This window comes from Corvus hawaiiensis, chromosome 3, assembly GCF_020740725.1.
Source record: "Corvus hawaiiensis isolate bCorHaw1 chromosome 3, bCorHaw1.pri.cur, whole genome shotgun sequence".
Taxonomy (NCBI): Eukaryota; Metazoa; Chordata; class Aves; order Passeriformes; family Corvidae; genus Corvus; species Corvus hawaiiensis.
The window spans coordinates 65,803,540-65,830,265 of record NC_063215.1 but is presented as its reverse complement, the minus strand read 5'-3'; the positions used below and the strand labels follow the sequence as shown (position 1 = coordinate 65,830,265).

Here is a 26,726-nt window from a genome sequence, read left to right as displayed (position 1 = left end):
TTCAATCCAACATGAAGTCACATCCTAGGAAGAGCATTCCTGTCGAGTCCCAGTCAATAAATATATCTGAATGATGTGTGAACTTTTTACTATCAATTACACAGTCTTGATGTTTTTTTAGAGAAAATTCATATTGACTTGTCATTTTTGTATCTTTAACAATAAACTTTCTGGACTGCTTTTTCAGGCAGAATATGAAGTTACCAAGTAAACAGTCAGCTGTTCTTACAGCAACTGATTTTCCAACAAAATGATTGAATGCAGGTGCTACAGCTGCTACACAGCCCACCAGGGCTGTTCTTTCTTGTATCTGGAGTTGCTGCTCTGTTAAAAAAAAGTCAAATGGTTGAGCTTCACAAAATGAACTGGAAAGAGCAGCCATCTGTATACAAGACCACAAATTAATAGACCTACTTGTCTATGAGTTTCATTTTCAGTCTGTTTGCTGGCCAAAAAAAAAAAAAAAAAATTAATCCAGGATTTCCAAGGAATATTATTGAAAAGTCTCCTTTCTGATTATCCTCCCTGCATGCCAACTTTCTGTTAGAGAAGGCTCTTCTGTGCAACAACTCTAACTGAGCAATGCAAAATGCCTTGGTTACGACAAGGCCCATATCAAAGCCACAAATAAACACATGAAAAATTTATATAATTCTTCAGGTCTATGCTTCAGTTAATTTCAGAATTATGTATTCTTAAAATTCTGTATTTTGACAGACTGTAGGCCACTGAATCAAGATAAATTCGAAGTTGAACAGATTATAAACTTTTTTGTTCTTAAAAAGAATCACTCAGCCTTTATACGTATTTTGCACTAGACTTTTTTTTAAAAATGAGAGTAAAGCCACACAAATTAGCATGATAATTCAAGAACAGGTTCCAAAATTTTAGGAGGAAAGTAAAATTATTTTTAACTGACTTGAAAACGATCCTTTAAGATGACAAGCAATAAGATGAGAGCAACCTCTGCATGGGAGAACAACATCAGAAACCCTTCAAGATCTTTAGAGTGGAGCTAGAAGCTGTATGATCTGACAGAGTGGAACAACTCTCACCACAGCAATCTTCCAGGCAGGACCACTGCCCTAACCAGCAACACTGCTCCAGAGCATGCACTGACTCATGACAATCCACACGGACACACTGAAGATGGAAGAAAAAAAAGGCTTTGAAAATAATAAAAAACTGTCTTCCAAATAGCCATTAGGCAGGAAACACAGTTTTGCATTTTCTTCTGTTCTCTTTATATGTCAGCCACATTTACTCTAGCACTCTGCCTGTAAGGAGAAAAGTTAACACTGACCCTTGCATCCTTCTTCCTCAAGAAGGACTCAGTGTTCCCACCATCTTCTGTTTTCTAGTATGGTTTGCATGAGGAAGGTCACCTCTCCAGAGGGTGCTGCACAAATGATGGCTTCTGGTTGCTAGCAACTACAAAACCCTCCCTGTGATCTTGGATTCATCTGAGATATGAAACCAAGACAAGAAAAAGCAAACCTGAATGACTGAAGAAGGGTCTCTTTGTGCATTCAGATGGTGGAAAGCTTTTCTCCCATTTTAACACAAGTTTCCCTGAAAATTAAACCTTCAGGCAAGAGTTGGCAACTTGTTGCCCTAATAATGAAGGGAGGAAAAAGCTGGGTTTTCCTCATTACTTAAGCATCATGCTTCGTTATCCCATGTAAGCATGTTAAAGATGCAGCAATTCTCTTAAGGCTAAAAGACACACAAAATAATCCAAGACTTTGTGGCTGAGATGCAGAGATGCAGTCAGAAAGCACATTACTGTCATGAAAAGCAGGATCTGCCGATGCTGGAGATGCCTCTGCTTGAGCACCACAAATGTTAGTCCTTCTCTTAACTACGGGATGTGGCTAAAATGCCTGGCTTGTATTTCTGTTTAAGCACTATTGATGGGTTTAAATTAAAGTGGAGATGCATTAAAAGTCAGAAAGAGAAAGGGGCTGGGATGCTATGCTGCAAAGAGCAGATTTTCAACACATCTCTGGATTTAAAGGTTTCACAGGCCAAGGAAGACCTTGTAACAAGCAGCCTGAAGTGAGACACAGCAGTATCTCACTATGTGAGTAAAAACAGTGCGTCACAAGAAAAGAGCAAGAGAAAACTAAAAGATGTCAGCAAGGTCTGGAGACTTTGAAAGCAGGAAATCCGTAAGATAAAACTTCTAAGGAGAGTGCAGCACATCTGGCACTAGAAAAGAACAGGAAAACTCCAGCAAACCCGACCAGGCTGAGCTTTTGGGGAAATTTCCACCTCAGCAGTACCTGTTGATGAGTCTAAAGGAAAAAATGGGGTGAGCAGGGCACATCTGTGAGATGGTTTGACGCCATGAGAACCTGCAGCACATCCTGCTCTTTGTCCAGCCTTTTCCTGCAGCCAGCCTCCAGTGAAGCAGAACCAAGAGAAACTTCAGAAGCTGCAACTACATATTTAAAGGGATAATTCTTCCTGGTCTTCACAGGACGACCAACAGAAGCACTTAAACATGGGACGACTACAACGTTTGCAAAGTGCAAATGCAATCCTGTCCCCAAGTTTCCATGTAGCCCTCTGTCACAAAGTTCCCTTACCAGCTCCAGAAACTCTAACTTAAAACTCTCCACAACATTATCAAGAACGATCTTAAAAACATTCTTTGTCCACATTATCCTCTTTGGATGTCTGTTTCACAACTTCCCTCCTCAGATGGTTTGGAACCTTTTAATGTCTGACTTCAATTAATTCAGAACACAGTCATAACCATTTATCTTGTGCCAATACTCTCCTTGGACTTCAACAGGCTTCCTCCCTCCTTGTGGTATTTATCTCCCAAGCTACCAGCTAGACTAAATAACCTATGCTTTTGTAATCTCTGCATATGACCAGCAATTAAGTTTAAAATATTTTAAAGTCTGAAAGTCCAGGTAAGTTATACAAGAGCTTCAAATGCCAAAAACATTTTCTGAATTTTTTTTAAATATAGCTAGAAAAAAGTGGGATGCTCTGGATGACTGGGATAGTATTAGAAAGAGATGCCTGAGGTAATTATAGACTGTTTTGCCAGCCATTAACCACAGGCAAGATCACAGCTGTGACAGGACTCCAAATAAAAGAATTAATGAAATTTCCATTTCTTAAGATCAGGCAAAGTGCTTTCACAGAGAACGGGTCTCCTATTTGACAAAGGTTTATGGCATTTCCTTGGAAGTAACAGCAGCCTTCTGCAAAAATGCTGTTTGGGGGGAGGATGGGACTGGGGGAAAAACCAATGTAGAGAAGTAACAAGCACAGAGAATACAAATCTGGTAACACAATACTTGTACAATGTGCAATCATTACCATGCTTAAAGCACTGAAAAATGCATGAAGATTATTAATAGATTTCGAGTATGTGTATGCTGTCTCAAAGACCACTTCAACACAAAATTCTTTAGTGCTTATTAATCCAATCAGCTGTGCATGCTACTTTTACATCTATTTTAATATTCTCTAGCCTGCACACATTTTACTGCTTAAAATTAAGTGCTGGCTTCTTGCTGCAATGTGACAGAAATTCACTGCCCTCTACTACTGCTTTGCACAGTGATGGCCAACTTCATTGTACTACAGCCCTCCAGACAATGGAGGAGGTTAACAGATATTGCTTAAAAGCAAACATCAGCAGGTCAAGGAAAACAGCAGATGATCTTTCTACCTATGATTCACTTACCAACAGGCCCTCTTCAGAATTGCAGTGCTGTGTGAATTGTGCAAATGGCTCCTATTGCAGCCTCCAATAAAGAGCCAGATGTGGAACAGAAAGGCAGAGCATGCATTAAATGCACATGTGAAGGAAAAGCTGTGTCTTAATTACACAATTGTGACAGCAGAGGAGTCAATTTTCATAGTCTTAAAGAACACCACCTGAGTCAACGAAAATACTACAAACATCAAGTATTTTTGTCTGTCTGTGTTTATACTGCACAGTGTTTGAAAAGCACAAGCTGAATTCAAGTACTGAGGGCCAAGCACATACAGTAGTCTGCCCTGACCTCCACATTTCCAATCATCACCTAAAGACTTACTGATGGAGAGCTTTAATACTAACTGATTTCACAGCTGAATCTATCTGGCTTGCCTTGTCACCGTACCACTTCAGGGTGAAAGCCCATGTGCCCTGGGAAAGAATGGTGTACCTGCCAGAAGAGATTTTTACCTAATGCCTGCATATGCTCACCCTGCTTCACCAACTGCCACTGACCTTCTTAAAAATTCAACGGAAAAAACAGGCACCCACACCCTGTTCTATGACCAAAAAAAGCAAAGCAAAACCACAGCAAACAATAGGCATTCATTCCGCAGGTTCTGTACCCGTGCCATTTGGTGGTCTCCTCAGAGGCAGTCAAATGAAACAGCTCCAAGGAGTGGAACAACACGCTTCCACAATGTGGTGATTAAATATATTTGCAGGCAACCTCTGAACTGCAGAAGCAAGAGCTGGGGTACTCCACTCTCCCCCAGTGGGTCAGCATGGCACAAGTACTCCCTGGGATTTCCATCTGCCCATTCTGCTACAAACAGAGCCAAGAAACATGCAGGGTAGGCACCACAGGCAGGCACCACAGGCATGGCTACAGCTCTGCTATCCAGGCATTCCACTACCTTTGAAAATTCCCTTTTATATATATATGCTACCCTCTTCCAATGCACTTAGATTGTAAATGAATCCAAGCAGAAACAGTATTTTGTATTTTAAGTACATTAGACAATAGGACTGTAGCCATAGGTGAAGGACTTGAACAACACTTAAAAGCAGAAGTATATTTATAGTATTTCTGAGCATGGACTAACTTCAGTAAGATTGTTATTACCCAGACCTATAATCTTCCTTTTGTTATGTTCAATTTCATTCCATACTTCCAGGCACAGTTAAAAGCCATTCCCATTCACTGCAGCCTGACAGAGAAAGGCTGCTCCTGTACCAGATACTATTATCCACACTCAGCCATGGACACATCATTCCCCACCTCCACTCCTCTCCTTCCTTCAGTGTGAATTAATAAAGCTGTCATTTAATGAACAAAACCTTCAAACTTTATGCAATCTTAAACAGTAAAATCTTGCCAGCAGCTAAGTGGAAACTGACTTTTTTCCCCCACAGCATGGGAATACAACATGTCTGACAGAGCTCTCCTGGCGTGTCCAAGGTTCACACAGGTGTAACTGAACTGAGAAGTAGGGGGTTTTTGTAATTCATAGTCATATGCTTGATACTTAAACGTCAGTGTGTACTAATTCTGTCTTTGTTCAAACTGCTTTTATACGTCGAAGAACTGGAGATAGTAAGTGTCCTCAAAGTTACTCACCCTAATAAAATAAAGCATATGATATAAAAAACAACTACAAAAAGAATGGATCCCATTGTGATTATGCATAACTGAAACAAATAAAAAAATTGAAATGAATACAGAGGAAGAAATACCACAAGATCAATCTAGGCTTAAACTAAACTCACTTAATTCTGCCAGGAATCTTCACTTTGACAGATCCCTTCATTTAGATTATTTTAAGTCCCCTTCCTCATTTTGGCCTGGTGTTATACACACAAAAAAGTAAAACTTTAAACAGAAAGAAAAAAGAAAGCAACTTTTACAAATTTTTTCTTGTCTAGTTCAACTTGGAAAACACATTTATTTAAAGACAGAGAAAATCTGTTCCTGATTTCAAACATTGGATATTTCACGAGAAAATTGCCAAGAAAGGAATCCAAGGAATGTCCTTACATACACACAACACGAGACAACTGGTGAGCAGCCTTGTGATCTTTGACAAAAAAAAAAAAAAAAAAATTAAAAATCAGCATTTCAAGGATGGAACTCTTCTCCAGAGAGCAAGCAGCACATGCCTGGGATTTTTCATGGATAGCTTCTATCATAACTTCTTGCTATTATTAGTATAAAAGACTTCCCTCTCAAATGCACAGCTGTAAGACAAGCAAGGATGGAAAATACTGCCCAAGTGCAGGCAAGCAGTAAGCACACATGCCTGCTTTACAGCATTTCTTGGCACTATTCTTCCTCTACAAAAGCTATGAAGGAAACTCCAGGCAAGTATCACAAAATCATGAGCTCATTTTTCAGCACATGCCAATGAACTGCTCATGACATTGCTAGGAATTAATTTTTTACCAGGGAAATTTATTTCAATATTCCATCTGTACTCCTTCAGTCCCAAAGATCAATAACTAGCATGCACTATTGCCTCTGCTGCAGGTGCCCAACTTAGGTCAAATTCCAATACAACCCATGTTTCTGGCTATGGGGGCACCTGAAGGTTGTGCTGAAGAGCTGAGAGCTGCCCACAGACTGGTGCTGTGTGAAGGCCAGCCTGGACCAGCCTGGGAGCCGGAGACACTGGGTCACCTGCCATGCATGGGCAGAGACACCCAGCTCGGAGCACCTATCTTCCCCTAAAAAGAAAAAATTAGATAGAGGCAGCAGACTTCTAGAGCTCATGGAGGCCAAGTTTTAGAGTGGGGGGATTTCATCACCCATCCTACACACACCAACAGACTACACTGACTCAGACCTGGGATTCATTTATCAGATGGAGTGTGCTTGACAAATCAGACTGAGCAAACACTGGGAGCTGGCAAGCCAGGGCAGCACCTGAACAACCACACTGCTTCTCCTTGAGCTCTCAGAGCCCAAACAAGCCAGCAGCACCTGAGAGGAAGATGTGCCCTGCTGTTTAAGAGACCTTCTCCCTACACAGGCTACCATCAAGCCAGTAAAAAGGATGGGTGTGTCACAACATTTCTCCTTTGCATGTTGATGTTATCAGTATTAACACTCCGGCTGATTATTTCAGGATCATGATTTTCAGTGCTCAATAATGTAATACACGGTAGCTGCTGATGCTGAAGGTAGGGAGAAGTCTACTCCAAGCTATCAAAATAGAGCAAAGCACAGTGACAGAGTGCATGCAAACAGGAAAGAATCAACACAATGCCAAAATATGCTGCTATGCAGCACAGCTATCCAGTACTTCCACTGCTTGTAAGAGAAGCCCTTAGATGGGGTTTTTGTATCTTGGAACTAGCAACTTATTCACAAATAAAACCTGAAAATGTTGAAAAGTCTTTTCCTATGCATTCTACTTAAGATTTAAAAGAAAAAAGCTAGCGTAATTGAATTTAATTATGCAAGGCAAAAATATTTTGCTTCTGTACAAGCTCATTTGCTGCACACAGGACAATCTCTGAAAATTTCACTCCTTGTTTCATTTTCAGTCAGGTGATCTAGATTACAAAAGTCTCAGACTTCAGCTGCCTCAACAGGCTTGAAAAGCTTTTACCTATTATACTCTTCCTTTAAACGATTTGTCCTGTATCATTAGGTTAATGCTGCAACAAAAGTTTCATCTTTTATTGTTTTGTAATTCCTGTCATCTGCTGAATTGTTGTGAATTGAAAACCTCTTGTGGCGTTAAGAATTTTAAACTGTGTAGGTTTTTTGTATGCAGGAACGATTTTATTTAAGATAAACCACTGCATAGCAAATTGAGTTGTGCAATTCGTTCAGGTTTTCTCTAGGAACACTGGATCACTACTCCGAAATTTGCAGAAAAGGAACTATTTTTAATGTCTTTTTAAATTTATGATTGCACCAAGACCCTTTAGAGGGAACTTTGCATAAATAGAAGCTATTAGTAGAATAAAAATAGTCAATGTTTTATAGAATCATAGAATCATTTAGTTTGGAAAAGACCTCTCAGATCATGGAATTCAACTGTTAACTCGGCATTACCAAGTCCACCACTAAACCATGACTCTAACTAACTAAAGAGAGAAAAACACTCTGAGCAAGCACTGATAAGCACTTAAGTAATTAACGTAATTGTTATTCTTTCCCAGGGAAATTGTTTCTTTATAAGTCCTAAACGCTTCCTTACAACGGCTCTCTGGTGTCAGCTTTCGTCTTACTTCAGTAAGAAAAGTAGTAGTATCAATTTTTAATAAAAACAGAAATATGGGCGTGAAACAAAACCAGTAAGCTTTTCATAGTCTTTTCGTTTCAGAACCACGTGCTGAAGAAGTTTAATTTAAAATATAAAATAAGACTATCTCATTGGACATAAAAACTCTTCTTGTCCCGACGGTCTGCACCATCTCTGAATGAGAGGAAGCATCACCTAGCGTAGCAGTAGAGTTTCTATCAAGCATCTGCAGTAACACAGCGCGACCAGCTAACTCTCTGCTCTTCTTCGGGTGACATCTCACCCGTACTGGGGAAAACCTAAATAAAGGCAAATTCGCCTCTGGTGCGGTGTCACCAGGAGAGATGTTCCACACGCGAAGCCCCGCGGCCGTTCCCGCGCGGCAGCGCACCCGCCCCGGCCCCGCTCCGTGCGCTCGCACCGCGCCAGCCTTTTGTCTGCCGGGCTGCCCGGCACCTTCCCGCAGGACCGCGCCGGGCAGCGATGGCAATCGCCCCAACAAAAGGAGCCACAAATCCACGCGCTGTCCCCCAGACCAAGCGGCCTCGCTGCGCACGGCGGCGGCCGCTCCCTGCGGCGCAGCACCCTCACCTTTCAGGCAGAACATCCTGCGGCCCGGCGGGCAGCGGCGAGGCGGGGCCCGGCCTCCCTCCTCCCGCACCGCCCGCCCGGCCCCCGGGCACCCCCGCCCGCCCGGCCCGGGGGAAACGCGAGCGAACGAGCACGGCCACTCACGGGACGGGCCGCCGGGCCTGGGGAGGGTCAGTGCCGCTCATCTGTCAGCATTTGTCATTGCCCTCCTGCAGCTCGTGGGCATCCAGGGGTCAGCGCTAGGGAAGGAAGTCACTGTAATCCCGCTCGCCTGTTCTTACAAATTACTGACTCTGCTCTTTGTGATCGTTCCCCGCCCCCCACACCCCCGTCTGGTCTGTCTTCAGAGAGTGCTTTGAGCAGTTTTCTACTTCATCTATAAATATAGGGTTTATTCATAACCCAGAATCTTTTAAGTGTATCTGAACTGTCAAGATAGAGAAAATGTTTATTTTTGTAATACTGTGTATGCCTGTGTGCTTTACGACTTCTGGCGGATGCCCATCTCTGGAAGTGTTCAAAGGCTAGGTTGGACGGCGCTTTGAGCAACCTGGTCTACTGGCAGGTGCTCCTGGTCAAAGTAGGGAACTACATGGTCTTTAAGGCCCCTTCCAACCCAAGCCATTCTATGATTCCTCTGCTCAGCACCACAGATGTTGTGGCTAAAAAGATTTCTTACATTATTCAGTTTCTGCAGAGGAGATCTACAGGAACAGAAGCACACAATCTTGTAAGCATTTTAATTTATAAGGGTCACAGAGAGCTGCCACCAGCACCGTGCTTAGCCACGGTATTTGAGTCTAAATGAAGCTGAGTTGTGTTGACTAACTTTTATAGGGCTTGGCCTTGTACAGCAAAGAAATACAAGAGCCAGGGAACAAAGTAAGGGTCAGGGTAACCTATCTTGCTGAACAAACAAGAATTGCAACTGTCTCCAAAAGCACAAGTTCTAAAATCCTCCACGTAAAGCCAAATGAAAATAAAGAACACATGCAAACATGTTATCTTTACGTGGAGCTCCAGAAAAACAGTAATTCAGACCCCAGATGAAGCAGTGTTAATGAGATGCTGATTATCATTAGCTGGGCTTCAATATTAAAGAATCACATTTCAAGTATCTGTCCTCATGTAAGAAAAGTTACTTCACTTTAGAATGGACTATGAGCAGGCTGCAATGGCAGAAAAATGGAGACATTTCATTGGAATAGCTCAAAATCCAAAAAGAACATTTATATAGCTTAGCCTGTCTTTTCTCTTTCAAATCCTGCTAGAAAGGGTACAGACTAATGTAAAGATTTCCTTATGCTCTAAGAAGCAAAGGGGCCCTTTCCCCTTAATTCCATTTTCTGGTGCTCCATGCATGCATGTGCTCTTTCCTACCGTAACTTTTCAGAGGGCTCTGGGAATAAACAGTTTATGGAGGCAAAATAAACAAAAACTTATTGTAGCTGGAGGAAGATTATTTGGATACCAGAGGGATTTTAAGGTCCAATCTTGTTAAATCTACTCATTAATTACCTGGAAAGGGAAGTAAGAAGCGCATCAGTGATAATCACCAGGGACTGAGCAGCTGCCAACACTCCACTGGGGACTAAGAAAGGACAGAGCAGATTCTAGGGGAATCACAAACACAAGTAGAAAATACAAAAAAAAACCCAAAACAAAACAAGAAAAAAAGAAACAAAACCAACAGTCTGTTCTGCACATGGGCAATGGGGAAAACTGTGTCAATAAAACAAGGAAGAGGAAGCCAACTATGGAACAATAATAGCGTCTGAGACATTATACACAGCTTAGAGACAATAGCTGAAAAGTCCAATTTGCTCTGGGCCATAACACCAGTGGCACATACTTTTCTGGGAAGGTTTGGGCCCTTGGGGAAGTGTATCTTCCTTGGGGGGATACACTCTGTCCTGTTCACCAGCTTCCTCTCCCACCCTCACCAGGAACAGAGCAAAGAAGCGTGAAAGGGATCCCCACTTTCCTGATGTCTGCTGGGAAAAAGGGAGTGCTTAAAACAAAGAATAAGTGAAATAAAAATTCACGTATTTCGGAAGGGAGCAGAATTATCAAATCCCAGACAGGCATAAAGCAGTTCAGCACCTATTTTAGCTTTGTTAGTGTGTCAGGACTCTATGAGTGATCCAAAGACAGATGTGCAGCTTTACAGCAGCAAAACCAAGGAGGCCTGATATCCATCCCCCTGAAGGCCTCAGAGGTAGTGGACCTTGACATCTAGGAATCTGGCGGCTCCTTGCCCCAGCTCTTCTCTTGCCTGGCCATTTGCAGTATGAAATCAAACTCCCATCAAGGAACCAGTTCTCCTACACCCTGCATCTCATTTTGCAGTCTGTGACACTAGGGAATCAAATTTCCCCATCACACCTGGGTGAACTCTATGGAAATAACATGGAAATATCTTCCAACAGCCGTATTACAAAGCGTGCTGGCTCTGTAAAGCATTACATGTTGTGCTGGATACCAAGAGACAGCTACAAATGTGGAAGAACATATCCTACCACATCTATCCCATGACAGGAGAAGCACCTCTCCCAGCTGCCATAATGCCACCTGCCATTGCTACCTCTCAGGGGAGCACTGCTCCCACTGAATGGATGCTAAGTGGACTGGCTCCATAGAGGAGACCACAACTGCCATGGAGAACTGTGCATATATATCCATGTTTAATAAGGAATGGTCATGATCTTTTAAAAAGAAATGTTTTAACCACGTGAAGTCAGGAATTTTGAAACACCAAACTACATCTTTCATCCTCTCCCTTACTCTCAGCTCACTGAAATGTCTATCAGCTCTCTGACCACAATTAGAAGAAAAGCTGCAGTGCCATTTTTCCCTTGTTGAAACATAACATTGCTAGTGCCATTTCTCTTAGCTGCCCTAATCTGGACATGCAACACGATGGGAGGGAAATAAATTCAAGAAGAATATGTACATACTTGCACCACTTTTTGGATACTAAAGATTGTACCATTAAAACGAGCATGAAAGAAAATCCAGCTCGGACCTGCCCAACTTATAGAAAAAAATGATAAAGGTTTAGGCTTTCTGTCCTGCTTCATGTGTTGCCGCACATCAAAGTGCATCCCAGTTTGACTGCCAGCTAGCAGGGCTGTTGGGACATCTAATTAAGTCCTGTTTCCTTTTAGAACCAAAGCAATCCTTGGAGACATCCATTTCTGATACCGTGGATGGGTGCCAACTATCATTTTTCTAAAGCCTGAATTCTTCTGACATGTTTGCCTTTCAAGCTGAGTATAACACCAAACCAAGAGCAGCAGAACAAAACAAAAACCCCAGACAAACAAAAAAAACCCACCCTGAAAAGCTATCCAAAGAAAGCAGCTGGAGTAAAAATAAAATTTTCAGTGTGAGGGTTGACACAAGGCACACCATCTAGTCTGCAGGCAGCTCAAGCACTAAGGAAAAGACAGACCCAGAACCTACCAAGCCCTGTGGTCTCACTGGTGATAAGAGACAGGAAATAAGGGGAGGTTAGTTCAGCCCCAGCGTATCTTTAAAGAGTCAGCATTGACTCGGAAACCAAGCAATGGAGAAAAAGATATTAACCATTATTTTGATAAGGAAAACCAAATATTCTTACAACTCCAAAGATAGAGAAAAATATTTTGCTATTATCTCTTGCAGTTGATAGCGCATATTATATTACCCATTCTACTTGAGGAGTGAGGGTGGAGTTTCCTCATACAGTGAGGAAGGAAAGAAGTATTTCAAAAATTATTTAAGATTAAGAAAATCGTTTGGGGAAAGTCACAGCAAACATAATGAAACAAGTAACTTATTCAAATGATCAGGCAGAAAGTATGTCCTTTAAAGCAGTAACTCAAATTGCTAAGTATTCACCATAGCAGGAGCTAAAAAGATGTATCCTGTCCTGCAAAAAGTAATGCAGGCAGGTGACTTGTGATGAATGGATCTTTCTAAAATTATCAGTGAAACAACGAGTATAGAGCTACTCTCCCCCTCCCAGATTTGCAGCTACATTTTTGCCATCTTTCAAGACTGGCATGAGGAACAGAATTTTCCAAACCTTCAAACATAGAAGAAAAAATGGAATTTTTTGATACCTTTAAGGAGCAGGAATGAACAGAACCAATATACACATTTGGGGGAAAAAAATGTATGCCCATAATTAGAACAACTTTCTTCCAATAAAACTTCTGAAACTATGTCTAATTGTTTACCTAGAGAATTAAATCTAAAACAATGACTTTTTACTTGAAGGAGGGACACAGTTCCACTTCAGTCCTGTGTAAACTCAGGAGCCAAAGTAAAATCCTTTATCTATGTATTTTTTTCATCAAAAGCTGATTTTCAATGAAACAACTTTATTTTTAATCCTACCCTAGCTACAGCTATACTGATGGGGTTTTCAATTAGATACTGCAGACAGCATTTGTGAAATCCTGTTGTGGTTTCTGATTATTGCAAACAAAAAGTTCTGTAATAAACGCAGCAGTTTTTGCAGGTGCAGACACAAAGTGCTTGGCCTTAAAATTACTAAAATAAATGGTTTTAGGAATGGACTGCCTTCTGCCTTAAGTGAGGAAGAAAACAAACACAATGAAGTCATGAATTACTTCACCTTATCTTTTGTTTGCCTTACTCTTCAGACAAAGGGCACAGAAAGGGCAAAATCTTTTAAAGAGCTGCTGTAGGTCAAGAAAGGAATCTGTAACAAACTTCTCCAAATTCATTCAGGAATTTCTTTGCCACAGAATTTGAACAAAGAGGGCATTCCTGGTTGTGTGGGTAGGACCAGAGTGTACAGAGCCTTAACGCATGACCAGAAGAACACTAATTATATGGAAACAGTGACTGATGGTCCCAAATTTAAAGAGAGGCTAGAGCAGAAGTTCTGAAGAAAAAGCCTGGGAAAACAACAGGCAGTCCAGTAATTTCAATCTGCTGCTAAAAGATCTGCTTCTCAATAAAAAAAGATTCATTGTTTTGCAAGGGTTGTGTGCCAAATTAGCTTTGATTAATGGATGTAACAGGGCTTTATTGATAATGTTTACTATTAAAACAAAACAAAAATGCCCCTCACGGGCATTTTCATTTGCCCAGTCATCTGTGCACTGCTCCAGAAAATTGCCACAGGCTGGCAAGGGCTTGTTCCCTCAGATTGATGTCGTCAGTGTTTCACTAACCCTGGTAACAACAAGCCACTGAGGAATGCTCTGAGGCCACCTTTGGGTAATCAAGAATACCAAAAGCACAGGCAGCATGAAGGACATATGAATTCCCCCCCATTATCCTGGCATCCAAAGACAGCTGCACCATCCTACAAGGATGAGGAGAAAATAACAGGTTGTTTCCTGAAATATGCACAAAAAGAGCAATGGTCTTGTATCAAAAAAACTCCCCAAGGCTGAAACACATGCCAGAGCAACACAAAACAGCAAAGAGAAAAATCAGTTTTTCTTCTGCCCTATGCAGACCCACCATCCGTACTACCTGGGGAGCTGTTTTCATTCACACCATCACAATGCTTACCTAACAAGAACAAATAGGTCACTGAAATACTGAGGTAAAACCAGCAGCACTTTAAGCAGTTCTCTTCTGATTTAAAGCTATGGGCCAAAAAACACTCAAGCCCTTGACAAAGAATTACAAGAATTGGCACTTTAGCATGAGCTGTCCTTGGGCAGCAAACTGGGCCAGTGTTCTTATCAGAAACCGTGCCAGGGCAGGGTGATGGGGCCATTTGTAGGTTGTTACAGCTTCACATGTGTGGTGCAATGGGAACTATTTCTGCATTCCCACCTGTTCTGATTCCTTCCTTGCTACAAACCTGAGACAGCACCGAGGTGTTTTCTGCCATCATCCCTGGGGCAGAAACACAACTGCTTCTTCACTGAGATCCCAGCATGTGAGAAGTGTCAGTGCAGAGCAGCCAGAACGAAACGAGTTACTCCTTATTCGACCTGATCAATTTAATAGATTTGCTACCTTCCTCACAGTCCCAGCTGAACGACAATCTGACAGAGACTGTGCAAGAGCTGCAGCCCCCTTGCTGTTGACAGCTCCACCGTCAGAGCCAGCCAGCACCCCAGTGGAAAGGAGTTGTGCTGCTGAGCACAGGGCATCTTCTCTCTTTGCAAAACCAGGTCAAGCTAGCTACAAGTCAAACGCAGAATTTAATATCTGATTCTGCCACTACATGTCACAATACCTCATTTCATTCTGAAATGAAAATGCCGTATTTACCATATATGGCATTACATGCACTACTCAAGGTTAATAAAATTGAGTTAGTAATTCCTGGATGAGAGTTTCCATGTAAGTGTACAGTAGGCTGTAATCAGTCACGCTTACTCATCAGCTCTTTGGCAGTCTGGACTACAAGGGAGAAAGAGATACAAAAGGCTCCATGGAAATTACAAGCAAGTACAAACAAATTTCAGTTTCTGAAAGGCAACAGCCTCCACCATTCATTAGTTTCTAACCCCATTTCAGGCATTAAAATTAGACATGAATGACAGAATCAAAATTAAGAGGCTGTTTCTTCCAAAGGTCACTCTTTAATTAATGTAGTCATTAGCAAGGTGCTTACAAGAGTGTGATTCATAGTATTAAGCCTAATACATAAACTGTGAGCATCCCTACTGCGTTAGGGAGCAAACACCTGTGTAGGCAAAACAAAGCCATAGGGAAGAAAAAAAAAAATCACATGAAAACAAGCAAAAGGAAAAAGAGGCAGCAGGTGACAGGAGCAGCTCTGATGGGACTTGACTGATGGGGACATGCTGTGAGCAGCCGGGCATACAGTGCCTGGAGGACAAGTGCCCCTCCAAAGCAGTCAGGAGGCCAAGCCGTGCCTCCCTCCAAGAGCTGTTCCTATCAAACCTGACCTGCTAACTGGCAAGCACAGCTTCTTGTAGCGTGGTTCATGGACATGGCCCACAGTTCAAGCAAGAAGTGGGAGGAGGTGTGGGCAGAGGCCTCCCCTCTCCCCTCCAATACACACAATATACAGTGGCACTGTTACTATGGTCCTGTGTTACCCTGGAGAAAGTGTGACCAGGGATAACTTCTATTTAACATCCATCCCCACGTGCTACTCTCAAGCAAAATGCAGCCCTGTCACTCCCCTCTGCTTAGGTGTTTGATCTGACAGCTTCTGAGCAGCTTTATGTGACAACCTTCTATGTGCTTCTCAGATCTCTTAGTTTGGAGTGAATGGGTAAGTAAATGATGCACCAGTTGCAAAGCACCTAATTCACAGCCCATAATTGCCTTCCAAACACTACAAGTTCACCACGACTCAATGTCCAGGGAATCCATCTGCTTCAGGGAGATAAAGTGCCAGGCAGAAGCTGCCACGCTGTATGTAAGGGAAGCTCTAGACTGAGCAGAGGGTGTACATATTAATTACCTTTCCTTGGGATGAAAAATGAGCCATTCTCTTAAGTGTCCAAAATACACACTCACATGCTGAAAATACACCTTGCTTAGGTATCAAAAGCACCTAGGCCTTACATTTTAACAGACCACTTCAGCTCAGGCTTTGGAACAATAAGCTACACATTCAAGTTATAACAGCATTTACACTTCAATTCTCCAGGAAAAAAAAAAAACAAAAAAAAACAACACAGAGGTTTCCACTTACAAATGGGAAAGAGAGGCTGGTAGATAAATTGTTTTAATAGACAAGTATATGCAAAAACGAACACACAAACAAAAACCCAAAGCAACCCCCAACAAGCCAGGTAGATGGCAAACCTAGTTTAATTTCTTTATTTTTATTGAAATTCTGCAACTAAAAGACAAGAAGAAAATTTATTTCACAGTTTAAATCACAAACTGTCAAATCCACTCTACTTAATTGTTCCAAATATTATAACAGAAGCTAAATATGCCCTTTCAAAATTCATTAACTTCAGTTATTTAGCCACATTCTTAGCCTTTAACTTCACTTTCTTTTCATTTGTAACAGATTGGAGGAAAAACAAGAAGTTGTCATATTTGCAATGTCCTGCCAGAATGGTGAGCTATGACCATGCTGGAGACAAAGGTCCCCTCAGTTTTAGAGGACAATTCATGAAGCAGTTGGCTAAGAACTGCATAGAAACAGAATTTTTCGTGTACTCTATTACTTGATGAGCAGTGCACAGGAAAGCACATACAGCACGCTGTTTCAGCTCTAACAGTGCATCCAATCACAGGAAAACAACCAGTCTGCTTTATAAAATATAGCTACTTAAGAGTAAAATGTGAAGGTCAGGAGACATCAGTTTTGAGCCCTAGTGAGGGGGAAACATTCGCCCCAAGTTTTCAGCCTAAGGATAAGCTGGACATCAGACACTAGCCTGGGAACAAGAAAAAGTATATAAAGTGTATAGAAGTATAGAGAAGTTTATGTATCATGAAATAAAACTGGAAACCTTTCAAAACAATACACTCTCAGAAGGAAAACCACAGCACCTCGTGTGTTCCTTCATGGCTGCAAAGAAGCAAGCAAAGGAGCGCTGCACCAGTTACCCTGCTAATCCATACAGCACGGAAACTGCAGGACCAATTGGGTTGCAGTGTCCTTGTCACTTTGGAAACACACGCTTAAGTCAGGTGCTACTCCATTTGTTTGCATTTCCCAACACTTTGGTCTTCTACAGTGCGACCAGCCAAGAGAACTTTGGCTGGAGCTACTCTGTACTTGAAATTCAAGGTGTCCTACTGAAGGCAGTCAGGGTCTCACTTCACAGCAGCACAGAGCTGCCCAGAAGGAACCGGGATCTGCCCTCGGAGTTCTCAAACACCAGGGGTTAACTTCCCATCTGCCTAAGAAAAGCACATTTCTGAGACAGCAGCTCTAATACACGGATTCAGCAACACCACACAAGCCTGTTCTTCCCTTCAGCTCCTCCATCCTAACAAAAAACATTCCACAATCCCCTGAGAGATTTAGACTCTTCAACACAGTAAACTTACATTAGTTATGGCTCTTGGAGTAGGCAGTGAAACCAGCCACAACTCTTCATAAAAAAAATCTACTGGGAAATGTCCTTTAGGACAGACTGCTGTTCTCTAGTCACTGCTTCCTGGAGAGGCACGGACATGCTGGGATAGCAACTGGGAAAAAAGGAAGAACTGCAGTAAATTTGTAAGATTATAGAAATTTTTTTTGAATTTCTATTTTTACCTGGAACACTGATCAGATAACAAATTTTATTATTTTTAAAGTACTAGATATTTGCACTTTCAAAATAGCAAAGACTTGGAATTTGGCAAGGTTTTAATAGAATAAATAACCCTGATGGCTGGATCCCTGTTTTTTTGATAAAGCAAAAGTAGAGATGTAGGTCTAACCAAATGGTTCTGTGATACCAACACAGATACTCTGTGATACCAACATTTCTTACTTAAACTTGTTTCTGTAGCTTACAAATTTTTGCTTAGCAAACCCACTTTCAAATTCCCATCTGTGGCAATGTTTGCCAGAAGACATGGGAAAGACAGCAAAGTTTTGATTAAATTTGTCTTTATGTACAAGCATGCAAAAGTTGCTGCTTCAAGTTATAGTTAAATGCAAGACTTGTGACTGTCCCCAGCTGTTTTACCAGCGTGAAAACTTTGGATTGCCACTGTATATCACAAAAGTTTCACAGAACCCTCTGCTGTGCCATGATACAAATATGCTAAGACAAATAGCACATACGTCAGTATTTGAAGTAGTACCTCTGCTCCCGGCTGTGCTTTCATAAAAGCACAACATCCAACAGTCCAACCACAAAAATTTGATATAAACTTGACCAATTGTTACAAATGCACAGAACTATATCCGGTTTTATCTTTGCACACAGAACCTACAACATGTAAATGGTACGACAAGACACAAAGTTGGCTTTTGTATTGAATCTCTCATTTTTTTCCTTTCAAACATTCAGATTTGCATATGTGTGCTTATATATACTAAATAAACATCAATTTCTTTTTAAAAAAACCAAAAAATTCCCCCAGAAAACATACAAAACAAAAACAAACAAACAACACAACCCAAACAAAAAAAAGAAGTCTTTCAGAAAAAGGTATATAAAGCATATATTTGGTTTGGACTTATTCCAGTCTCTTACACAAATGCTTTTTGAGGTTTCCATAAATGATTATTTATGGACTTGCCCAAAGCTTCAAGAATCGTTTTTACAGACACACATGCCCCTACACTACAATCCATCACATGTTATGGCTGCTACAAATGCTAACAGCTCCCTTTGGGTTTATGGGCCTTTATCTATGTAGTAACTGACATGACTTTTTCCCCCTTTGAACACAAGATCTTGTGCAAAAACATACAGGAGAAAAAGCCCAATATAATGATTTTACTTTGGAATAGCAACAAGAAGTCTGGATTTGGTAATCTTGCTTACGGGAACTTAATAGGTCTTGGTACTCTTACATCTCATTACTAAAAACTCCCTTGTAAACTGTATTCACTACTTAAAAACCTAGAATTTAAAAATTATTTGAACTAAAGAATGATGTGATGGCTGTGGTGCTGCAGTCAGGTAAGATCAGAGTTGCCTATCCCTACCCTGAGTTTCTACAGGAAACACTGAAAATACAAGCTGCAAAGACCAAAAGCTCTTGAGTCCCAAGTCTGCCTCTGGAATGTGAAGAAAAAATCATCTGATAGTATTAAACTTTCATGATGCACATTTAAACCAAGCACAGGTAATACAGGCATAACTAAAGAACATCTTTTTTACTGACATAATAAAGCAGCACCGATACTGCTACTGTGACAATTCAGTAATTGTTCAGTTTATGGAAATCTGACCCCTTGGTAAGTGTGATGCTCTCAGACAACGATAAGCAATTAGGAAGTTAACTGACAGCTTTGGTCAGAGTTGTCATCAGGATGTCAGGATTGCTTCCATCAGACACACTTCAAGGACACAAAAGGCTCAGCCCACAAGTAGTTATTTATGAATTTAAATTACTTTTAGCATTAAAGCAAATTTTCACATTTAGACTGGTTTTGCAAGGAAGAAAAAAAAATTGGGCATTTCACACACTTTGGTATTAAAGCAAACAGCAGAAAGCCAGTGGCTGCCACCTTCTGAACTGAGTTTGATCAGTCCTTGAAACCCAGTAGTTACCTGAGAAACAAGGTTTCTCTGACTAATGACTCTAAGTAAGTTTCCCAGGTAATATAACCTGCAGTAAAAAGCAGCCAAGACTTTTAACTTGAGTGATTCAGAAAGATTGGAAAGCAACCAAGTGAAATGGAGGGAGTGGGTAAAACATTAGAGCAATAAACAGGGACAGGAGCTGGGGGGAGAGCAGGAAAACCTCGTTGGGTAACAGCTTCTTCTGATGCATTGCCACCTGTGGCCAGACCTGACTGCTAGTTGTGCTTCTCCAGCACCTGGCCAGAAAAGCTCAGTTAAGATGTTCTGGGGCTGCCATGCGACTCATTTCCTTTTCTGTAAAATTAAAGTAAATACAGTGAAGCCTGGGCCATGAACTAACTCGTGTGTTATCTCTATTCAAAGTTACCTGCTGTGTCATACTCGTGGTAAACAGCACAGGCAAAACACAAACGACTGTCCCATTCTTCCACCCATCAGAAACCCTCTGCAACACACCCAAGCTCCTTTGTTTCAAAGGATACCTCTCTCAGTCATTTTCCAATAAAGTGGATTTTAAAGGAAAAAAATGCTCTGAGCTTCAGTCTGAAAATACATGCTATCCCACAAAGTTAAAACATCTGAATTAAAAATGCTGATTAAAGAAGAAGAAACGTGAGAGTTACAGTGTGCCCTCATTTCAAAGGGCCTCCAGCTGACTTCTGAGGAGGAAGAGGGCTGAGCAAGAAATGTTTCAAACAACAAACCTTTATTTTACTGTCAACTCTCACCATCTCTTCTACTAACAGCTTTATCAAATGTGAAGTCTGATTGCTGCTACCCGTTCCAAAACACTCTGCATCAGTGTACATTTTAAAAAGAAGAACGAAGCAGCAGCCCCACAGGCACAGGCAGGGATCAGCCACGTAGGGCACCGGGGTGTGCCCCAGGTTCACAGCTACCGTTTACTTTTGTTCCTCTTGCTCATTTCAAACTGAGAAATCCAACCAATCTCTGTGCTCGCTACTGTGTGCAAGCTCCGGTTTGCAGCCAAGGCAGATTAGCCACTTTGCTGGTGAAATACCACGCAACACATGCTGCCTTGTGCCTGTCACCCAGCAGCCTCGTGGGAATGCAGTCTGAGCCTGGAGGAGCAATGGAGCGGCAAAAGAAGACGTTTAAAAAGACAGGAAGAGAAACAGCTCAGAAAGAACAATAATTCCTTAATTTCCAGCTTCTGTTATTAACACTCCTGCCTTTACACGTACAGTTAGGAGAAGAGCAGCTAGTGATTACCTGAGGAAGAACTGGAGGGAAAACTATTCTGACAGCCGAAAAACTATTAAAATTTCATCTAGCTTAAAACAGTGTGGTTTTGTCTGTAACACTTGCTATCCTGCCAGTCTGCTGTGCCTCTCATTTCTTTCTAGTTTGTGTTAATTTAGTGATGTGGTTAATTTGAGCACCAAAGACAATACTGTTGTTTTGAGCCCTCAGTTTTACAAAGGTTGGCAAGCAGTAATGCAACAGAGCAGTGGAGCAAATTAATTCGAGAACACAAGTGGCCATTTATCACACACGTTTTGCCTTTGAACACAAACCCAAGACAACCACTCTGCCAGGTATGGATACTCAAACTCTTCCAACACCGTGCAAGCCTGATTCACAGCCCAGGGTATAACACCTGCAGCCGTGACGAGTTTCTCCTGCTCCAGTATATAACCCCCCACTCCCTTCTGCCCTGGCAATCCCTGTTAGTCCAGAAGAGGATCCTGGTCAGACAGATATGTGGTTAGATTTATGATCCAGGCAGATTTTACAAGTTGAGTCAAATTGTTCCCTGCAAAGAGGAAATAAGCCCTGCATAATCTACACCTCCCTCCACCTTCCCTTCAAAAATGACATATTGTCATCTCTATGGGCAGGCAGGGAGGCTTTCATAGCTTGCTGCCCAATTATGGGAGGAATTCTGCCCTCCCCCTTCAGCCTGTACAATGGGTTCTTTATGTAAATCACTCAGAAAAATTAATACACCATTAATCCACCAGTAAAGCTTCCTTTCCCATCTCTGCCTTGTGGCGTGAGCACGGGCTAAGAAAGGCAGCACGAGAAACTCTATGGGAAGTTATATAGAATCCAGCAGCAGGGCTCAATGGTTCTTCTGATCCATGCAGGATCCCACAGGTGTTAGAAGCATATCCAGCATCACTGTACAATATCAATATACCAACAGTCCAAAGTAAAAACTACTGGTTGCAAATGCAAACTCCCTTTTTAGAAGATTTTCAACAGCAAAGTAGGTTAAAAAACAATCTTCAAAGCACAGATTAAAGTTGTGTCCTAGCGTGCAGGGAGCAAAGCACAAGCATATACATCCTGTGTTTGTGTTCCTGCATACAATTTACCAAAGCCACAATCTGTTCTGACACGGAAGTGAAATTCTGGTCAAGTAGCTATTAACTGCTCCCAGAAATGAAAAGAAATAAAAGGCCCTTTGAAGATCAAATGCCCTTGGAGAGTCTGCCTGCTCTTACAAAAGTGACCTTACAGCAAAACTGAGTCAACCTTACACTTCCTATTAACAAACTACTGCTCTGGCAGCACTACAGAAATTACAACCAAATCACTCACTTTACGGAGTATTTTTAACCTCCCGTGCATGCACACCCCACTGCCTGCCAGCCAGCTACTGGTAACTGTACCTCACCAACTCGCACAAGCAAATTTCTGACATTTGTTTTGATTTATGGCAAATAGGAGGTAATTGGTTATTTAGTGACCTGACAAACTTCATTCAAAAACAGAACACAAAAAATAAACGTACTTTTTAAAGGTCTCATATAAAATATACTCCAGGTTTGAACATTTCAAGGGTTCATTCAGAGCGGCTTATCTCGTATCCTAGATGTCCTTCCTCTCTGTGGAGCAATTCCCATCACTTTCTCATCATCTCTTTTATTTTGCATCTGGGACCTCTTCTCAATCTGCCCTCATAAAACAAAATACACTTAAATTTTTCCCAGCAGGACCATGAGGCAGTCATCCAAGAAAAGCCACCCAGTCATTTAGAAGTGGAGTCTTAAATAGCTTTGGGTTCCACATTTTGAAGAGAGATTCTTGCAGCACCTGCCCAAAGGCTCTGCCACCAGTGACTACTGCCTACAAGAAGCATAAACAAAACTTACCTATGCCCTACACAATCAGTACCCAGATAGGGAATTAAAGGATTTTCCTGTTGATAACTATAAGCTTTCACAGTTTTAACCCCCCAAAAACTTGGCAAGGCAGTGCTGCACCTCGGTTTTTGTGCTGCCTTCCTCCTCCTACCCCACCTGCAGCTCCCGGTGGGACCCGAGCAGCTGGACGGAGCAGCATGGAGCAGGGCTGACACTTCAGCAGCAGTCACAAGGGTTAAAGAGAAAGCAAGTCACCTTTTCTCTGCTGGCTCCTGTAGGTCCAGTTCTCGTCATCCTCATCTACCTGCTGCACGCACATGGAGGAGAGTTCCCCATCGCTGCGAAACAATCTCTTTGTCTGCCTTGACAAGGAGGAGAAATTTATCCAGCTGACAGCACGCGAGAGGGAGCCTGGGTTTTGTTTGAGTTTGAAAGATCTCGAAACACACTCCTTTTTCATTTTCTTTCAAGCCAGCCACTGGCATCAGCTCCAAACAGACCTCTCTGAAATTGTTCCTGTCCCCTTTCTCAGCGGTTTTCGCGGGAGACTAAACAAACTCAATCCAACTTCAGTCCAGGTTTCTTCTCGCTGCCTTTAAACCAGCACCAGTATGGAGGTAGGTGGCTGTGCCAGCGCAGCTCCTCTGAAGCTGCTTTGATACAGCACTTCGGGAGCTGCCAAAGAAAACAAAGAGCAGAAAAGCAGCAGAAAGTGGCACCTTGCAGCAGCTCAGCGGAGCATGTAAGGGCTGAGCAGAGTACAGCACTGAGGCAAGTGTTTTCCCCATTCTCCACTCAACAGCAAAAACTGTAGCTCCGCTCTTCTCCCCGGCATCGCTCCCCAGGAACGGGCATGCAATTCAATCCTCTTCTGGCTCATCAAAAACAGCCCACGAGGAGGGAAGAGCAGGCAGAGATCACGCCCTGGCATGGCACAGCTCATGAGGGACAATAAAGCGACCACACTTCTGCCTCCTCATTCTCAGGCTTCCCTGCTCTCCCTTAGAGAAAAGCCTGGTGAAGGAGCTCCAGGACGGCTTGCCTAACAATAAAACCGACTGCGTGGCTATCGCTTAGGATTAGAGTGAAATATGATAGGCTCGCTCTCCTAAAAGCAAAACTCCTCCTTTCCTCAGCCAGCTAGCTCAGTGGCAGCACAAACTTCTGAACTCTGCGTGCAGAAATAGGAAAGCACTTGCCGCACCTCTGCAGGCTTAGAGAGGGGGAAAATAAAATCCTAGAGCTTGTCCACACCAAAAGCATCCTGAACAGTGTGCTGAAAACATTAGTGCCCCCGTAACTGGTGGTACATTTGAAAAGACACTAAATAAAAGTGTAGAGACAAACAAAATCTGAGCAGATATTTAGTGATCAGACTCTCACTGGGATCACTACAGCTCATAAAACAGGTTTTGCTCCCAGCTCTCTTACGTTCTGCTGCCTTCTCTTTAAACTAGCAGCTAGGAAAAGAACTCCACAGTGTGAAAGTTTTAAGAAGTCAGGCACTACTGAAAGCTGCAGTGCTTGCCCTGCATGCCAGTACCAATGCCGCTCGCTGAAGGGAATAAACCTGCAAGGTGGAGAGGCAAAGAGAGCATTTTAAAGCAGAGAGGAGTTGATTATACCAAGGCACCCCAACACCCATGCGTTTTGCTGGAAGTGGTCGCCAAGACAAAAGTTAACAAAAAAACCCCAGAGCTTCTATCTTGCAGAAAAAAATAGACTTGAATGTGGGAGATAGACAGTAAAATCAGCTCAGTGAATCCCCAAGGAGATGGTGGTAGCGAGGAATCCAGGGGGGAAAAAAAAGAAAAAGAACACAAAAACATGGCCTTTATCTGAAGAACAAACATTAATGTCTGAACATCCTAACGGCTGCAGATGATGTTATCAAAAGGACAAACAAGGGTGCAGTGTTCCGGCTCCCAAGCTGGCCGTCAGATTTACACTATTGCAGAACACGCCCCAACCCCCTGGCAGATGCTATCGCAGCCCTCTGGATTGTGCTGCACAGCCTCTTCAAAACCATTAAAAACAAAGGCTCTGGCTTTTTCTGAAACTTATGGCTCTCTGACTCATAATAAGAGGATAAGGTTTAACCCACTGACTGGGAGGCAAAAAGCTAAGTACTGTATCAGATTACTCTATGAATCAACCAGGCACACCAAAGTGACCTTTGGCTCCCACTAACACAGCACAATGGGTTGGCCAACTGTCTTCTGTAAATAATTTAATAGGCTGCATTTAAATTGACCTCACTCCACGAGGTAATGCATATGTACATACACAGGTCTCCCACCACGTCCCAAAGTCAGTGGTGCTGCAGTAGGGTCATAGAGGGAGGGGGGTGCAGGAGTGCTAAGTGTGTGCGAGTGAGTGCGAGTGTGTGCTAAGTGAGTGCGAGTAGGAGCTAACACACTGCTAACACTCGCGTTTCTCACTATGTCATCAAGTCTTTCTAGGTTGGAGGGTTTTGTCTTTGTTAACAGACACCACTCCCCATTCCTGATGAGACAAGAGACCTGTGCAGGATTAGTAGGATTGTTTTGTTTTTCTTCCTTGGACCTTTTGCTTGCAAGACTTGAGAATGTGGAGTGAGATATCCCTAGAGATCCAAACACTGAAATAACCATTTTGGGGCGGCTTATGTACCAATTGTCAGGATTTAATATAAAAATTAAAGAATCAAAGACCATGCTTAAAGTAAATTTATTTCTTTTGACAAAGAGCAAACATTTGGAACTGCCAGTACTGAAAAGTACAGAGAACTGTAAACTACCACAGCTATTACTGGCTAAATTATACAGAGCCAGATGTATAAAAACCCTGGTAGGAACAGCAGAATAGTAGTCATCTCCTCTCCACTGTACTACTTAGAAACAGAAGATCAGAGGAACCAACAAGAAGGAAACCCTTTCAGGTTAACCCAAAATGCCAGGGTAAATCCCAAAGACCTGTCCAGAGTCTAGGCAGCAATTTGATTGCAGGAATTTTCCTGACCTGTCTGTACCTCTGCCTTTTTAACACGGTGCTGAGTCACAACTTGGTGATGCAAGGGCAAAAGCACCGTGACTGACCATAACACTTCCATTGTTACTGTAAACAGAGTAGTGCAATGCTTTGCTCAGAGTTTAGTATCATTCCGTTTCATTGCAGGAAAAGATCCATTGCTATCCACTGGAACACTGTTGTTACCACAGAATGTTTATTTCTAGGTGACAAGCTTAGTATCAATATAGTCGTTGTGCATGTGGATCTAAAGTAAATTTCCCAAGATGAAGAGAAAACAGCAATTACCATTTGAAAAACAATACATGTTGAGTAGCTGTTGCAGGTTAAACCATTCTTTAATCAGTAGCCAAATGCAAGGCCAAGGAGCTGGAAATTTTAGCATCTGAAACACTGCAGAGGCTTACATTTAATTATGTAAAACACTCTACAAAGCCATTTAAAAGAAACAAGGTACACTTCTAATAAACTCAGCTAATTTTCCAACCTGGCTATTTTCTCCCTTATGAAGATGTCGTACAAGTATATAGGCTTCATATTTTCCAGGTTATGTATATAAAGATTAAGGCATTATTTTTGCTACATTTTTAAAAATACAAATCCATCCCAGTAAAAAACATGAAGGAATCACAGAAGAAGAAACACACGGCTTGAAGTAGAAATCTAAACTGGTTCCTTCCCCTGCCCTTTTTTATTTATTTTTAGAGGTGAATGAGAGCAAATATGTGTGTGTAGTCTCACATACCATCAGGATTTTTACCATCTATCACAACCTGATTGTCTAAGAATTCTCTAAAAGTTGTAAAGCAAATACACGCACATGGTTCACAGCCACTGTGTTCTCCTAAGGCCAGAAAAAACAGCA

General features: G+C 42.0%; 1 protein-coding gene across 9 annotated transcripts in view; it reads right to left on the bottom strand.

The window, feature by feature from the left end:
• NHSL1 (NHS like 1) overlaps positions 1 to 26,726 on the bottom strand; it is a 184,419-nt gene that overhangs the window by 85,217 nt on the left and 72,476 nt on the right. The window contains exon 1 of one of the 9 annotated variants that reach the window (XM_048299714.1): positions 23,108 to 23,887. The exons of the other annotated variants lie outside the window; for them this stretch is intronic. Coding sequence (XP_048155671.1) covers positions 23,108 to 23,312 — 205 coding nt within the window. The 5' untranslated portion in view covers positions 23,313 to 23,887. Of the gene's footprint in view, positions 1 to 23,107; positions 23,888 to 26,726 lie in introns of those variants that run through there. 9 annotated transcript variants of the gene reach the window in all.